Source organism: Akebia trifoliata, chromosome 1, assembly GCF_017979445.1.
Source record: "Akebia trifoliata isolate Shusen 1 chromosome 1, ASM1797944v1, whole genome shotgun sequence".
Lineage (NCBI taxonomy): Eukaryota > Viridiplantae > Streptophyta > Magnoliopsida > Ranunculales > Lardizabalaceae > Akebia > Akebia trifoliata.
This window is the reverse complement of record NC_141375.1, coordinates 19,170,238-19,188,587: the sequence shown is the minus strand read 5'-3', so window position 1 is coordinate 19,188,587 and position 18,350 is coordinate 19,170,238. Positions and strand designations below refer to the sequence as shown.

The window sequence follows — 18,350 nt, the reverse complement described above, 5'->3', positions numbered from 1 at the left end:
CTATTGGCACCCCCAACTTTTACTTCTCACACCCCAATTAAAAGTAGAGAAAATAAATGAATGGTTGAGAATAAGTAAAAATTGGAGGTGCCAATAGCAGCTCCGGTTTTTCTTTTGTTGTTGCAAGAATTCTAATTTTTGGGGGGTTTACGATTTTATTTAAGCCTAATGTTTTGTAATGTTGAAATTGTAATTGAGCCAAAACTTTGTAATGTTTGAAAAGTGTGTTAATCTTTAATTGGGGAGTAATTAGTAAAAGTTGGGTGCCAATAGCAGCATCAATTACTATGACACATGGAGTTCTTCCAATATACAGGACTGCTGCGGCTGCTTAGAGGTAAAGCTGCTATGAAGTTGGTGTCACTGAAAGGAGGATAGATAAACTGGGACGACATTGAGGTGTAACAAATAAAAAATGAATTTCCATGAAGAGGGTCTCACACTCCATTTCCTCCTCTTAGTAATACATGATTTTAATATCTAGTTTGTAGATGTGATGAGAAACATCCTAACAATTCACATTAGTTGTTTATGCATTCACATTGTAAATAGTTCAAAATAAAGCCTAAGTGAATCCTTCTACAAGAATTTAAGGAACTATATTCACATGATGTGTGAGCAACACAGCATTGGTTGGTCTTGAAATGATACATATTAGATCATTTTACAAATGCATGCCCCAAAAGCACATCTATGCATCTTTGTAAATCATGGTTTAGGTTTGCCTCAGAGAAAAACCAAATGTCACTTCGAAGTCACAATTGGTGTAATTACAACCAAGGTTCAAAGTTTCAAGCTGTTTCAAAACTCAGTGGAACATTCCAACTTCAGCCAAGCGGAATGAAACAATGGATTGTTTTTTTTTTTTTTTTATATCAGTAAAGATAATTTTATTAAGAGGGAAAACGAGGGGGGTCGAGAGGACCAACCCAAAACAAAGAAAAGAAAACAAGAAAAAAGAACAACAAAACAACGAAAACAAACAAAAGACTCTCACGACAACAAACAAACCCTGTCCCATCTCACAACAAAATCTTCAAAGAATATCCCCTTAAACTCCTTATAAGTTTACTCCAAGAAAACAAGAGCTCTAAAATAGCAAGAACTAATCCTTCCATCGTAGCCTCTTTCCCCTAAAAAATGCATTGATTGCGATGTTTCCAAATTCTCCAACAAATTGCGAAAGGAACCAAGAACCAAAGAATCCGTTTCGAAGATGAGAAAGCTCCTCCCCACAACAGTTAAGACTCTAAAGACGACTTGACTGATCTAGGAAAGCAACCCACAATACCAAACAAAGATAAGAAATGCGACCAAATATTGTGAGCCACACGACAATGAATGAGTAAGTGGTCCACCATTTCCGCCTGAGATCTACACATACAACACTGATTTGACGAAATAAAGCCCCTTCTAATCAACTGGTTCATAGTAGCAAATCTCCCCAAAGACGCCATCCAAAGAAAAGTCGAAATCTTTGGAGGAATCTTTCCACCCCAGACAAAAGAATAAGGAAAAAACGTTACGGTACTAGGAACAATACAATCATACAAAGACTTCACCGTAAATTTCCCATCCCTAGTACCTCCCCACACTCTCTGATCTTCTGAGGAATTCTTCATGCTACTACTCTCTAACAAAGAAGTTAACCTCCCAAGATTATCCACCTCCCAATCATTAAATGATCTTCTAAACCCAAAATCCCAATTAGCCACCCCAATATCAAAACTTCTGAAACACGAGATGACTTGATTCTTTTCAACGACAAAGCAAAAAGATCTGGGAAAATGTCTTTAAGGGGACTGTTCCCACACCACAAATCCTCCCAAAATCTCACTTTACTCCCCCTCCCCATCTTGCATTTCACTTTTATCTTAAGATACGGAATTCTTCTAAGGATACCTTTCCAAACCCCACACCCCAATGCCATTTTAGCTGAACCACTCTCCCACCCATTATCATTCACCCCAAATTTATCTACAATTACTTTCCTCCAAAGACTCTCTTCCTCCTCCCCAAACCTCCAAAGCCACTTCCCCAACAAAGCCGAATTCATGTAACCAAATTTTGAAAGTCCAGGCCCCCATTCTTCTTAGGCAAACATAACTTTTTCCAACTCCCCAATGATGTTTTCTTAACCCCTCTTTACCATGCTATAAGAAATCCCGACAGATTCTATCTAATTGCACTTCCAAATTCTATCCAACTCACCCTACGATATGTTTCAAAACAATGGATTGTCTTGAAACATATCGTAGGTGTTTGGGGTGAAATCGTCTTCAGTTTTTCTTCTAACCGAAACATTTTATCTAAACAAGATTTTAAACCCAATTACAACAACCCAGAATTACATAAATTGACTTCACTGTTGCACCAACCCAACTCCACTAGTGTAGTGTCCCATTTCATTACATTGCCAGTCCCTAGCACGGATAAAGGAGTTTGTGTCATGTTAGCAGTCAGTGTAAAAATCCACCACTCCTTAACATGAACCCACTCAGACATTTCATTCTGTTTGGGCTAGGATGTGCTTTTGACATGGTGGAATGGAGGAACGAGGTTAGTTTAACCAACCCCAACTCAGTAAATATTTCGTCATTATATCTAAGGGCTAAAAAATTGTTTTGTTTTCTATCGAAAGACATCATGAATCCTATTTTTCCATTTAACTCTATTATGAATTATATCTTCAGTCAAGGAATATTTCTTCATATATTTTCTTATAACTTCTATCCATGTCACTCAAAACTACTTTTCCTTAATTTACCTCCTATTGGAACTATTTCTTAATTTCCTCAAATATACTTATTTACAAATTTGTCTTTCCTAGTCTCAACACTCAACCATCTTAACTTGCTCAGCTCTACTACATCATCTCATGAAATATTACCAAACACCAAGGATCATGGGATTTTTACTTTTTACAATAGTAACGTCATTTCGTAGTTAGATAATTTCTGTTACCAAATGTGTATTTGTGGTTAAGATGGGATGAAGATGTGCCAAGACCATGACATTCTTATCTTCCTAAACATGTATCGGGTATTCCTTAGTTTAGTGCTGTCCTTGGGTAGATTTGATAATTTTGGTTGTCATAACGTATTTCCATTTAGTAAGGATTTAGATGGACCAAACAACATTTTTTTTGGGTGATTTAGACATACCCCCTCACATTTTGCTGAATATTAGAGATACCCCCATCTATGTTTTGACATTGATGACATGCATCCCTTGACCTCAGTCTTCTACATAGGCTAAGGGGAAAAGACTCAAATGTCCTCGTCTTCAACCTTTAGCCAAAAACCCAGATTTTTCTTCTCAAAACCAGTCATCTCCAACCTCTTTGGATAATAATTTTAAACCTCATCATCCATCTATCTTAAGATCTTATCTACTTCAAGTCTTCAACCTTCAAATCTCAAGGTAATATACAATTTCTGAGAAAGTATAAAATGATGAAATTTTAGGTAAAAAAATATAGGGTTTTCTACAAAGGAGGCAAGGTAGAAAATGATGGATGAAGGTAAGGTCAAATATATTAAAGTTTGCCTAGAGGTCTAAGAGCTTCAAGATGACTTTTTTTGGGAAGAAAAAAAAATTAGATTTTTGGGTAGAAAAATTTAGGGTTTTATAAGGATTAGTTCTAGGTTGAATACAACGAATTGAAGATAAAGTTGAGTGGATATACCACCCCAAACCGACCAAAAAAAAAAACCATGATGTAAATAATCCACCAGCAGCAACCCCTGAAGAATAGCAAAGAACTGAACTTGAGCATTATTTGAATGGCATTACTAACCTTTCTAGAGAGAACTGATAGAATATCCACCCTCTCACGCCATGATGGGAAATCACAGAAAAGAAGGCGATCAAGCCTTCCAGGTCGCAAAAGTGCAGCATCAAGTAAATCTGGTCGACTGTGTAGTTATGCACAACAATACACATCATACTTTATCCGGGAAACACGAAACAGAATGCAATGCAATGCAAAAAATTAATGTACATTCGTCAAGTTTTCTCAAGATTTCAGGAACAGATTAAAGTATGACAAAAATTCCAACACACCAACAAACACCAAACTACCTAGAGAAGCCTCCAATTGCACTAATGAAGACCGTGGCAGTTATTAAACACCTTTCTAGGATGTGTGGTAACCAAGATATTAAATTTCGATTTCAATCAATATTTTGGTCAGTTTGGAAATGGAATATTCGAACCTATGTGGAAATAATTACAATTTCATGGAAATAAGAAAAATATTGTGAAAATGATAGAAATATCAAATATTTTTTTGTTCTAACGTCATAAAATGATAAAGACAAACTCTTACTTAAGAGGTTGGAAATTTTTTATTTATTTATTACAAGTTGAAGAAGAGGGCATTTATGTCATTGTCCACTAGTCAATTAGAGAAGACCAAACTCAATGGAGGCATGTCATCAGTTTGAAAACATTGGGGGTATGTCAAATATTAACAAAACATGGAGAGGGGGGGGGGGGGGGGGTATGTCAAATATTAACAAAACATGGAGGATAAATCCTAAATAATTTTAGGAATTTATTTTAACAAATGGATTTAAAAAATTGGCACCTGTTTCTTAAAAGTCCACATGGTATCTTGTAACAAATTGACACACTTATTGTCTAACAGCAAACCCAAATTTCAGAAATCGTGCCACTATGTACACAGAGAGTTAAAACTTCCAGAAACCTGAGATACTAATACAGCCAACAGGTGTTTAAGATTTTAACTGGATCATTTGATAAGTAGGAAGAAGAATATTCCAAGTAAATGCATTATGTGCAAAACTAGAAGTGAATCTATAAATCATTTGCTTCTTTGTTATAGCATCTCTTGCAAGTTATCGAACTTCTTTAGTGTCTTTGGAATCAGTTGGATAATGCTGAAGTCTCTGCTTCAGCAATTTCAAGGCTTATCTCTACTACTACTAGTGAAGGTCTTCCTCAATGTCTCAATTTTTGTTGTCATGTAGTGTGTTAATATTTCTATCTTTAGAGAAAGAAAAAAAAAAGCCTTCTATGGTGGACTAAAAACTAAGATAACTTCACTTTAGAATTTCACATTATTAGTTTCCCTCGCTCATTATGGCCCATACCTAACTACAAATGATAGAAAACAGGTTTCATGTCCAATTACACTGCTGAGAAATCAAAAACAGAAAAAGATATTCATTTTTCATAAAATGAACTGAAAATTTCCATGAATTCCACAAACTACTCGTATAGTCTAATAGAATAATTAACAAAATGAGGTCTGACCATGCAGGGTAATCTCCCAATAAGAGCAAACAACGTAATTCAGACTTTAGAACAAACTATAGCAAGTATGAGGTCTGACCATGGAATATAGCTTCAACTTATTCGATGATGTCTGCAAACTTGGTTTTTTCGATTCTTCACATGTTGTCTTACCTTATGTCATCATTGAATCTTATTTGTGATCTTCCCATGTTGATTGCATGCACTGAGATTTTTGTCCTTTTGGTTTAGTCATTTTTTCTTCTATGGGAGTCCAGAAAAAGAAAAGGTAAACTCAAATACCATCTTTACTATTATAATGAGAGAAGGTGGAGTACCAAGTGGTTCCACACCAAAATTTGGATTCCAAAAATGCCCCCACCTTAACATTTAAACTTAATATAATCAGGGTCATTTTGGTCAAAACACCAAGAAAATTGGAAACACACGTCCCTAAAGTCACGATGGTTAGTTTTCAAAATTACAAAAATATCTTGTTTACTATGTAATCTTCAAAACCACTCTTTAATTAATATTCTAAATTACAAATAAGCCCTTCAGACACATGTGCGTCGCACATGCCACCTTCTAGTTACTGATAACTATCAGTACCATTATCTGTCAGCCAGTAAGATAGGTTAATGACTACTTGTTGCATATTTATTTAACAAGAGAAAACAACGAACAAAGTATACATTGCTATAAAGCATATTTTCTTCCCAGATTCATTATAGCCATAGAATATATACAGAGAAACCAATACTAAATATATTACGGTTAATTTAAAGGAAAATAGCTCCTAAAACTAACCTGGTTGCTGCAAACACAAAAACCCCAGTCAGGACTTCCACACCATCTAGTTCTGTCAGCAACTACAACAGAATGAAGATGGAAATAAAATGAGAAAACAAATCCATAAGATGGTATTTGGACCAACCAATCAACAAGAAACTAACTTGATTAACAACACGGTCAGTAACTCCAGTATTATCATGCCCTCTCTTTGGTGCAATGGAGTCAAATTCATCAAAAAATAGAAGGCAAGGTGCTGCAGCAGCTGCTTTTGAGAATATATCCCGAACCTGCAAGCATCACAAGATTGCACTATCAACTATTTTTTGATTGTACAGAAGCTATTATGAGGACATTAAGGACTTAAATGGAGTTGAGTGTTCTTGGTCCATAGGCAAGACCTAGGCCTCAAGATGAAGTTTCATAAGCTTATCAGACCGAGTATGGCAAGCGCTGAAAGGTCTTTGATCTGCACTTTGAACAAAGCCTGCTTCTAGCCTCTCAACCAGTCCAAGCCCAGGCTCGACTTCTGATGTCAGTCATGGCAGGGCTTGAAGTGGGCTTTGTCCGAGCGCATTGAAAGCCTCGTCACTTGCATGCTTGAAGATGCCTTTTTAAGTAATCAACATACAAAAGAAACCTCCAAATAATATGAAATCAATACTACATCAGCTTTATGCATTCTGGCAATATACTTGAGGAATCAAGACATTGGGGGGAGCAAATTGCGGTGAAAATTAAATTCATTTACTCTGTTATAGAATCAGCAAAATAATTGAGGAATCAAGAAATTGTGGAAGTAAATTGCAGCAAAAACGAAATTCATTTACTCTTTTCAACAGTGTCGTATTACATGGCTTTAATGGACATGTTGGGAAACATCTAGCATTTTCTTTTAATAAAAGCAGGCACTTTACAAAACAAAGACCTTTAAAAACCACTACTTTATGTAAGCAAGTCAGAAATTTTATAGGTTAGAGAGGACAGAAATGTTTTTTTTTAAAAAGAAAAACAAAAATCAAACACACATACACACAAAAAGGAAAGATCCTTGACTAAGACAATAACAAAAAGCTGGCAGATGTCATACAGCTTGCTCAGAAGCACCAATGTATTTGTTCAGCAACTCAGGCCCTTTTATTGATATAAATCTTAAAGAACAAGCAGCAGCAGCAGCACCAACAATGTGTGTTTTGCCACAACCCGGAGGGCCATACAAGAGAACATTTGATCTCAACCTTAAGGGAGCTTGTGCAAAGATGTTAGGAAACTTTGAAGGCAATTCAACCATCTGAAAAGGGTTAGACATTAAATTGAAGAAACTTGCATAGATAAACCTTGTAGCACAGAGAAGAATTTAGTATGACCAACTTCTAAAAGTGAAATTGAAAAATGATAGCTGCTATTGGCAACCCAACTTTTACTTACTACACTCCAATTAAAAATAAAGAAAATAAGTGAATGGTTGAGAATAAGTAAAAGTTGGGGTAAAAGCTCTAGATTTCAATTATTCGGGTTTATGATTTTATATGAACCTAATCATAATTGTAAACTACTACTGAAATTGCTTGAACAAGCATTATTATGTTTTGTAATGTTGAAATAATAATTTGAACCAAATCATTGTAATGTTTGAATAGTGTGTTATAATCTCTAATGGGATCTGATAAATAATTTAAGAAATTGGGGTGTAATAAGTAATAGTTGGGGAACTAATAGCAGCTTTCTGAAAAAAGGATGCATCTGTTTAAGCAAAATAAAAGCAACCAATCCTTTAGCTTCTTAGGATATCAAGAGAAACTCATTCCATATGCATGAAAACACTAAATTTGAATAGAAAGCTTGTTCGTTGCCTAATTTAAGGTCGTCAGCAACACAAGCATACCTCTTGAATAGCATTCTGGATGTGTATAAGCCCACCAACATCCTCCCATCCAGTACGCCCACCTTCGGAAGCAGATTTAGTAACATCACGCATGGCAACTGGAAGGAAATCATGCATTGCTTGTGAAAAGTCTTCTCTAACTAAAACAGGTTTTTCATGGTGTTCAAAATCAGTGTGAGAAGATAAGAAGCGGCCAACAGCAGCATGAACAGTCCTGTCAACCAATATTTCCTGCATCCAAAGTTGTTTAAGAACAAATAATAACAAACTCATCGTAAGTTTTTCACCACATGCTTATATTTCCATGCAAAAAAAGGGAAGGGAAAAACCCACTAGAAATGACAATAAAAGCTTCGAAGAGCCAGTATATGCGTTATTACACTTAAATATTTCATAGAGAATATACACCAAAATCAACTTGCACAAAAGTAAACATTAAGGACAAAAGGTAGAAATAGTACCATAAATCTATCTTTTTAGATCGTAGCTTTAAATTTTGACATATTTCCACGAAATATATGCACAAAACTCAAACCAGAAATTTAACCAACAGTTTATATGGTCGTATGTTATACTTAGTAGATACATAGAATATTCATTCCTTAGTAGATACGAATTATGATTGGATAACTATTCACATATCATCTTGTTTTGATGAATTCTAAGCATATTAGCATGTACATGTAAGAATGTACATACAATCGATAATGTTCTACTTAGTTGAATATATTAGTAATTTATTTATACATATTAAAAAGATATATTTACATAATAATGCAAGAATGTACTTAATAGTTTGCTTATTTAGGTAAATGTTTCTACAGATTTAAGGTGTATGTATTTCAATTGACATTTTTTTGATAGATAAAGAGAATATATATTAAAATGTATAATTTTATTTTTTTTTTTTTATATAGAAAATATGATATTATTATTCTCATCTTCATGTAGAATATAATTGTTTTTCACTCTCGAGCTCTAAAACAGATACCCCAACTGCGCCAACATGTAGCGGAGCAGTATTCATCTTCCTTTACACACTCTATATGGTCGTTTGTTATACTTTGGTGGCTTAGGAGGAATATGTTTTCATGTCTGTTTTACATTGCCTAAATTTCAATGAAAAATTCTCAATATATCAATCATTTCCACATCTTCACAAAAATTGTATTACTTTCCACATTTACCAAAAATTTTCAATTTCCAAGCTTACCAGAAAAGACACCGAAACCAAAATTTAATATCTTTCTTTGAACTAGAAAAAATAATTAATACTACTAATCTGTAACTATCACTTGATATAAAGACAAATACCAGATCATATGCATCATATCCGTCACATTTGGAAGCAATGTCAGTCAGAATTTCCTCAGAACATTGCAAGGAACGCTTATAGACTTCATGCTTCAATATAGCTCCACGTTGCGAGACAGCAGGAGAAGGAAGCTGCACGTGGAAGTCAAACCTTCCTGTGAAAAAACCAAATTCAGAAATGTAATCAAAAGATCGAAACTTTGCAAATAAATAGGAAAATAAGACTATCCTGCTAAATGAAGAGAGCTTCTATTGCCACACCAACTTTTGTCAAAGCCATCCCAAGATGAGTGTTAATTCTTTGGTGATTTACATATGAATTGGGGTGGCATTAGCAAAAATTGGCGTGGCAGTAGAATTTCTCTATATGAGTTACTTTTTTCTACAAATCTTAACAGAGGATAAACAAAATCAACTCTTCTAGCATAATTAGTGTGCAACCTGAAGAGCTCAAGGACTGTGGTAACTTTCCAAGAGTTTGCGCAGAAGCCATAAATGCGATAGGGCCCAATCTGCAAGAGCTTTGCCTCTTTTCCTGATCAATGTACAAATGAATCAAGTTCTTAAGAACACGAAACAATTTACCTGGATATAACTCAGAATGAACATATTACCCCATAATCATCCATAATATCTGTGAGAAATTCCACAAGTGCAGCAATGGAGATTGAGGGTTGAGATCCTTCAGAATCATTGGAAGATGAAATAACACTATCAAGATCATCAAATATAACAAGGGAAGGCGAATGGTCAAGAGCTTCACATATGTAGCCAACTAGTGCCTGTTGAATTGCTGGGACCTTCTCTAAAGCAAGCCTGGCACAACTTACAAAAACTCTGCAAATGTGTGAACCTTAATCAGAACAAAATCAACTAAACTTTATTCTTCTTGAATAATAATAACCACGAAAAAAATAAAAAGAAAGAATAAGCGTCATACATGTGTGCCAAGATCTCCTCATGCTCTTCTAAGTATTTTGCAACAGCAGTCATTAATACTGTTTTTCCAGAACCCTGGAAGACAGAAAGATGCCACAATGAAGTAAAACCTATACCACGATATTCGATCAGGTAAGCAAGATAATCAATTCAAAAGAAGGTCAAGATCATGGAAAGTTAGTAATTTATAAAACATAATATTGTCAGCAGTGAAAACACATTCTAACAACTACAGATAATTTGATTTAAAACAAATGATAATTTCAGGGTGAATTCATCGCGGCAAAGAAAACCGTCTTCAACTAAAAGAGGCAACGGAAAATCAACATACCAGAAAGGTATAGATAATGTTTTAACTGTTTAAAGAGACCAAGAAGCAAATAAATCAAGAAGAATTTCGAAAAGCTATACAGAAGAGATGAGCAAGCTGGTTAGGAATATAATTTTTTGGGACATAGGATCAGCCAATAAACTAAGGATTCAAGACAGGGATATTATTTCTACATGTACGTTCAGTTTCTCTTGATGTAGAAACTCACATATAATTCTTGTTTAGTTAAATGGGGATGGGCCATGGTGTCCCATGAGCTGATGGGTTCATGATAATGGACCCAAGCTTATCTAGTGTTCGAGGGTAGGATTGGTCAATTAGATTGAGTGGTCCAAGTGTAAAAAGAGTGAGCTTTGATGAGGGGCAAGGGAGGTAAATTTTTTTCAAAAGCCAATTAGAGGAGTAGGGGAGTAGGGGAGGGATGTCTCAACCATTCTGGTAGGTTGGTTGGTGGCTTCCACCAAGGCCCGATGATCACCCAAGTCTTCCCCCCATATTTTCAATTGGTGCTAAGTGTCTTCTATCTAGTGGTTTAGAAATCCATCAAATTTTGTGTGAAAGGATACATTGCCATGTGGCATTGTCTTAGTAGAGAGTGCTTAAGATCATGACGTATGTCATAATAAAATAAGGAAAGCAAGCTTGTGGGTGTAGAAAATAAGGATGGTTGGCTTTAACTACCAAAATTAAAAAGGTCGGTAGATGAAAATTTCAAAAAAGTTGAGGGTAATCAATTAGATGGGTTTGTTTTGGAAAGTGAGCGTACCAAGGACGGAATGCCCCCATCATTTAAGTCAAAGCTCCAACTTATTTTCTTTACTTAATTATCATCTCGCTCTTCCATACTATCATCTCTCGCTTTACCTTATTTATTTTGCATTGTAAATAGTAAGCTACCTTGGCTCCCTTGTAGAGAACTTAATAGGTGTCACTGATTGAATAAGAAGGATCGAGGTTGCTCAAGATTTGATCAAACCCCAAATGTAGGATCTATACTTGAATCTTTTGGTTTATACAAATAAAAGAAAATGAATGAATGCTAGGTGAATTTTATTTTTTTATTTTTTATTTTTTTTTATAGATAACAAATTTTATTGAAAAAGTGGTCGAGAAGACCAATTAGCATTACAAAGACATCACAGAACACAAACAACTACAACAACAGAAGGGACTCCTGGCCAACATCAAGATTCCATCTTGCTACAAAATCATCAAAAAACACAACCCCTGAACTCAAAGAAAACCTTAGACCAAAAGAAGATGCACAAAAGCACCGTGAAGGACACTTCATCAGCCGACGTTATTTTCCTTCAAAACACATGTTGTTACGTTCCTTCTTAATAACCCAACAGATAGCATAGAGAGTGAGCCCCCAACACTCTTTTAGCCTCGCTAAAAAAACACCCCCACTCTCACCAAGACAAGAATAGGGCCTTAACAGAGATAGGGAAACACCCTTCCACACCAAACCTATTAAGGAAGAAGCTCCAAACTTTTCTCGAGAAACCACAATAGAGAAGTCGATGATTAATGGTCTCCTCGGCTCCTAAGCAAAGTAAGCAAACATTAGGCCCTCAAATACCCTTAACATTAGTTGATCCATAGTCAAGGTCTTCCTTTGCACCGCGCACCAAATGAAAAAGGAGACCTTAAATGGCACATTCTTACCCCACACTTCCTTTGCAAGGAAAGTGGATGATGTAGTCAACAATGAGTCATAGAAAGAGCTAACTAAGAATAAACCTGGAAAAGTCCCTACCCAAACGACGAGCAGCACCCAAATCGACATTGCATCTCACACCCTCTAGACATTGAAGCAACGCAGACCCCCTTCTAACTCCCAATCATTAAGATTCCTTCTAAAACCAAGATCCTAACCTCCATCTCCTTCAGCTTAGGTAAGAAAAGTGTGCACAAGAAATCCTCTTTTGTGGAGAGAAGAACTAATTGTGGAAATCTTAAGCTAAGTGAGTTCTCCCCACACCAAATGTCTTCCCAAAACCATACTCTATCTTCCAAACCTACCACAAATCTAATGCTCTTACAAACTCCGGAAGAACTTTAAGAATCCCTTTCCAAACCCCACAACCAAAGGACAGCCACCTTTACTTTCCCAATCAAATGGCTCTGCCCCAAACTTCGTTGCAATCACCTTCCTCCACAATTTATATCATGATTATTTTGATACAATGTCTATAAGATAAATATGAAATTAGTTTTAAGCATGATGAAAGTGGAATTATGAAAAGACCAAGTAGGGTATACGCCCTTGGGTGTAAAGCTTTAATGCCCCAAGGAAGGTCCCCAAATGAGACTAAGGCTAGCCCAACCGAGCTGGAGTGAAATCAGGGATGATGGTCATGGCCAAGCGATGGAAAATTCAGCCACCATTGCATGCATTTAATCATATGAAAAGTATATACATATTATTCTTCATTTTCCTTTCATCTGTATACACAAATAAGAATTGCTACTATAGTGTTGTTTTTCCTACGAGCTTTGCGTCACCGACTGTGTCTGATTCTATTTCAAATGTGAGGATGAACCCAACAACCTAGAGGACTTCCAAGTAGAGATTGACGGGCATACCCCATGCTTTTAAGCTTGAAATTGAACCATCAATTCCAAACTTTAAAAAAAAAAAAAAAAAAAATCAACATAACCTACAAGCTTTTCAATGTGTAAAGGAAAAAAAAGTACGGCTAAAGTGGTATGAACTTTTTTCTTAGACACAACATCTATAAAACTGGAGAGGAGCCTTATTTGCCAAAATATTATACAACCAAATAAAATGTCAAACTCCACAGATAAACTCACCGGAGGTCCATAAATGAGAACATGTCCAGGAAGAGGAAGATTGTACACACTAAACAATTTCCCAGAAGTTGGAGATAACAGAAGTCTCAAACCTGAAGAAAAAAATCATATATAAGGGAAATCTAAGGTCCCCTTCACAGACCATAAAAGGGAGAATCTTCTGTCTCATTTTTTAAATTGTAATGTACATGTAACATGTCCATTGTGGGCTTACTTAGTAGTTTTCTTACGACAAAAAATGATGCTGTTGGAGGAACATAAGTGTCTTGTATATTACATTCCTTCAACTTTTCTGGACCTGTTATCTTCTTTTCTTGTAAATTTTTTTTCACAAGAGAAAGTAAATAACTCTACAGACCAGAACAAATATTCCGATCAGGTCATTTTCAGGGTAGGACATCTCCTAGGTAACACCCTTCCCCACGATATGCATCGTATAAGGAAACAGTAGATCATCCCCTATCAGTCCCTGAAAGGGAGCTAGACTTCCTCGTATACACCCCAATAAGTTAGATTAGGACTTTTGTTGCTTTTGAAATTTTGCAGTTCCATATAAAAAAAAATAGAGAGCTGCTATTGGCACCCCAAGTTTTACTTATTACAGCCCAATTAAAAATAAAGAAAATATGTGAATGGTTGGTAATAAGTAAAATTCGGGGTGCCAATAGAAGCTCTTTCATTTTTGTTCCACAGATTTCTATTTTTTGGGTTTAGGATTTTATATGACCCTAATTATAATAGTAAACAATTACTGAAATTGTTTGAACGAGTGTTATAATGTTTTGTAATGTTGAGATTGTAATTTGAGCCAAACCTTTGAAATGTTTGAAGAGCTTGTTTTAATCTTTAATTGGGGTGTGATAAATAATTTAAGAAATTGAGGTGTAATAAGTAGAAGTTGGGGTGCCAATAGCAGCTCTAGAAAAAAAGTCCAATGATTAAGAGCATCAAGGAGTATAAATTGCATAAAGAGACAAATACATACGATCAATAACATCTGAAGTAGCTGTCCCCATCCAACTCAGAGAAGAAATAGTTGAACTGAAGCTTTTCTCAAAGGTTTTCTCTTTGACAGAATCAAAGTAAATAGGGTCACCCAAATCCAACTTTGCAAATGATAACTCCAAGGGTCTGAGATTATCAGCACCCTTGTTTTCATCCTTGAGATCAATCTTGTAAGCACCATGTTGACCAATATGAGATGATTCAACAGTAGTCAATAAGTACAAGAGTTCTGATGGTCCATTACTTCCAAACGTATGTCCATTCACTTCAAAGTGAAGCAAGTTTACATTTCCCAAAACCAATGAACACACGTCAACTCCTGTATTTGACGCAATTGCTTCAGTTTGGCCAATAAGCCATGCATGAAGAAGATTGTGTAGACCCTTCGCAGTATCAGACTTAGATGTAGCCTCTTCAACTTCATATTTGGGAGACTCGGAAATAAGAGCAGAAACAACCTCTTTGTGAACTGACCAATCTATTGTTCCTGCATCAGCAAACAAATTAGTCCCTGGAGACATGTTTTTGGTCCTAACATTTTTGCGGCTCTCTAGCAAACTCAAACCATTCTCCTTAACAGTATTATCCTTCACAAACAACTTAAATCGGCAAGGAGAAAGTGTTAACAAAGGAGTATCCTTTTCTGGATAAGCGTTGTACCCCTTAACATAAACCCCTGCATGAAAAAGTGGCTTAGTCATTCCAAAGTGTCCATTCATGATATAAACATATAGAATACACGGTTAAACTACAACAAAAAATTTACGTGATAAAAGAAACATTAATGATTGGGAGATTGAGCGAATCATTAATCTTGTTAAATTTATTCCTCACACACATAGAACCAAAGGAAGAATACCGAAGGTTATGGAATATGTATTGGGTTGGTAATTTTTCAGTTAACTCTTTCTTCAAAGCTTTCCATCTTTTACTTCAGATCTTTTTTCTTGATATTTTACTATGGGATCCAAAAGTACCAAACGAAGTAGCATTTTTTTTTTGGTCAGTTGTCTCAAAGAGAATCCCTACTTCAGATAAGATCACCTCTAGGGGCATTCTTGTAATAATTTTTTATTTCCTGTGCAAAGCTATTAGGGAAGATGCCCATCATATTCTCATTCATTGCCTTTTTGCTGGGAATTTGGCTCCATTTTCTCTCATTGTTCAAAATTCCTTGGGTTTTTCACAATCCATCTCATCATCATTTCATTCATACCATTCACTGGTACTTTTCTCAAAGGAAAACATCTTATGGAATTTGACTTTGTTCACGGTTTGTTAGGTAATTTGGAGAGAAAAGAACAACTGGGCCTTTGAAAGGAGAGAAAGCACATTTAAGAAATGATTATTAATGCTACGGGGTATCTTTTCTTTTGGAGCAAGGCCTTCAAGGAATTTGAGGGTCAATTCTTTGAGGATTTTCTTTTGGGTGGGATAGTGCGACTCTTTAAAGCATTATAGTATCTGCGAATTTGATATTTCTGCCTTATTTCCTTCCTTGCTGTTATAATCTTTTGTAGCAGGCTGATCAATCGACAACTTTTTTCAATCAATAAATCGTTTATCTATTAAAAAATAATAATACTTAAGGTAACACCACATATTTCCAAATTTCAAATCCACGAAATTTTAATCCCCATAAAATATTATTATTTTTTCATTCAGAAAAAATAAATATATTTATATTTGGAAATCTCTATTATAAAAAGTATTCTATACTTATTGCAAAAATACAACAAAATATTGTATTTTCAATAACTTTCCCTATATAATACTAAATAGTACAAAAATTGTTTATGAAAACAAATCAATTGAATGATTTCTTTACATATGTTAATATCTGTATACAAATTTATTCCTAAGTGCTCCAAAGTGCATGTTAAGACTGCACCAACATAGAAATAGTGAAAAAGAAAGAAAAGAATAAGAAGACAGGAATTAATATATATATAAAATAACGTAAGGCATCTGCTCGACCAAAAGGTGTATGCCTCAATCCTGCCTCGGACTAAGACATACCTTTTAGATAATTCTTACTCTAAGGCAAATAACTAAGCTGCTTTTATGATTCATCGTTATGTCTCAAGGTTTTTTAATGAGCCTCACCCCAAGGGGAGCCTAAAGGCATAGTTAATGAGCCACCCATTCATGCCAGATGCAATCACACATCCTTGCCATAGTTACATAGCAATAGATAGTGTAACAATAAATAAACAAAAAGTGACGCAATCTGTCTAACAAAAACTTCCTAGCTACTAAGCATGTGACATGGACTAAAATGACTAGTTCCATGATCCAAGAGACCTAAGAAACACCTGCTTTCTCACATAACATCCAAAACATAATGATATTTATTTAACTAGAGAGCTTCTATTTCCACACCAACTTTTGCTAACACCACCCCAAATGTGTGCTAATTCTTTGGTGATTTATATATGAATTGGTGTGGCACTGGCAAATGTTGGTGTGGTAATAGAAGCTCTCATTTAACTAATTTAGGGCAGAAAAATATGTACAAAACAATTGTGCCCGAGGAAGCATACATGAATGTAGGCCTGCTCCTAAATAAAGTCGAAGTGCCTGAGGAAGTATAACATGTCCTTTGGCCACTGATTCTGAAAGTAGAAGATAAACAATTGTGTGCCTAGACAGCTCCTTGTCAGTCAAAACCCCAAGATTTCCCTCCTTCGCACTGCTTTTTCTCATGAAATTGTTCTTATTATTCTTGTTCTCCCTCGGTAGTAATCTAGGAAATATAATAACCGACAGAAGATTTGATAACATTGAGTGTTTAGCTGTTTCGGGATGAATAAAAGCAGCAGAAGTGAGCACTATGTTTAGGTCAACACCATTGACCTCATGTCTGTGAACAACTTTTATGTCTGGACCTTGAACACGTAATAATGCCTTTTTTGTAGATTGCTCTTTATCTGAAGCTTGTGCGTGCAAATCATGGTAAGGATGCATGTTTGCCTTGCGTCTTTTCGGTGCAACTGCAACTTCAGTTCCTGGCACAAGTTGCACTGAGAAATAGACATTAAAATCTGGAGTTATTCTGGAAAGCTCAAGATAAATTCACATTCATTATTATCTCACCATCACAAATACAAAGAAACATGGTTTAGAAGATGATAATGACTTTATGCATGTCTAACAGTACAATATTCACAGATAAAACATGATGTACCTCACAAAAATTGCAATATCTGAGAACAAAACTCCGGATTCCAAAATGAACAATAGAACAGGAGAAACAAAGACACTAACCACTAAAATTAACATCAACAATAGTCACAAATTTCAAGACAGCTTATCGTATCAGGATGAACAACTCACTGCTGAATACTAGCAAATACTGGAAGCAATTTCTCAAAAGTTGTAAGAGGAAATTAAATTTTGTTAGACAGTAACAAATAATGTCAAATGAAAATTATGTTACACAATAAAATTAAAATAACTTCCACATTGACTAATTTTCAAAATGATAATAACTCAAAAGTGCAAACAGAAGCTTATCACTAGAAGAAGGTATCAGTAATCCGTTCATAAGTTTCAAAAATGACTGAAGATAGAACTTTGTCAACATTATTACAAAATATATTTACTTGAGCCTCGAGGCTCCATTTCTCCAACTTAGGTGTCACTTTTGCTTTCTTTTAATGTGAAAGAATAACATAATCTACTATATTTTGATAATTTTTAAATGACTGGCTGCTACATACATAAACAGAATATGGGTGATGGTGTCTGGAAAAGGAAGACGGTAGAGATCATTAGCAGCACAGCAAAATAAACCAAATGAAGGCTCATTATGATGAAGACGCCAAAACAGGGGCTTGATAAAAAATAAAATAAGTGCAGGCAAGATTCAAAACTGAAGAATGACATCCACACCTGCATCACCATTATGTGTTGCACTACCAGAGCAAAATGAGAAGGGAAAGGCTACAGGTAGCAAATTTAATAGAAAGGATACTATCCTGCTAGGTCAGGGAAGTTCTACAGAAT

At 35.4% G+C, this 18,350-nt stretch overlaps 1 protein-coding gene across 7 annotated transcripts in view; it reads right to left on the bottom strand.

Annotated features, from left to right (window-relative positions):
• The window catches only part of PEX1 (peroxisome 1), a 32,751-nt gene that overhangs the window by 1,632 nt on the left and 12,769 nt on the right, over nt 1–18,350 (bottom strand). For 6 of the 7 annotated variants that reach the window (XM_086440750.1, XM_086440766.1, XM_086440757.1 and 3 more), the window contains 12 exons: nt 16,886–17,365; nt 14,323–15,018; nt 13,338–13,429; nt 10,191–10,264; nt 9,865–10,087; nt 9,692–9,785; nt 9,251–9,405; nt 7,937–8,167; nt 7,142–7,342; nt 6,216–6,341; nt 6,070–6,131; nt 3,800–3,917 (listed from right to left, as the gene is read on the bottom strand). In XM_086440750.1, the coding sequence (XP_086296876.1) occupies nt 3,800–3,917; nt 6,070–6,131; nt 6,216–6,341; nt 7,142–7,342; nt 7,937–8,167; nt 9,251–9,405; nt 9,692–9,785; nt 9,865–10,087; nt 10,191–10,264; nt 13,338–13,429; nt 14,323–15,018; nt 16,886–17,365 (2,552 nt within the window). The remainder of the gene's footprint in view (nt 1–3,799; nt 3,918–6,069; nt 6,132–6,215; nt 6,342–7,141; nt 7,343–7,936; nt 8,168–9,250; nt 9,406–9,691; nt 9,786–9,864; nt 10,088–10,190; nt 10,265–13,337; nt 13,430–14,322; nt 15,019–16,885; nt 17,366–18,350) is intronic. The other variant, XM_086440794.1, reaches the window with a different exon arrangement.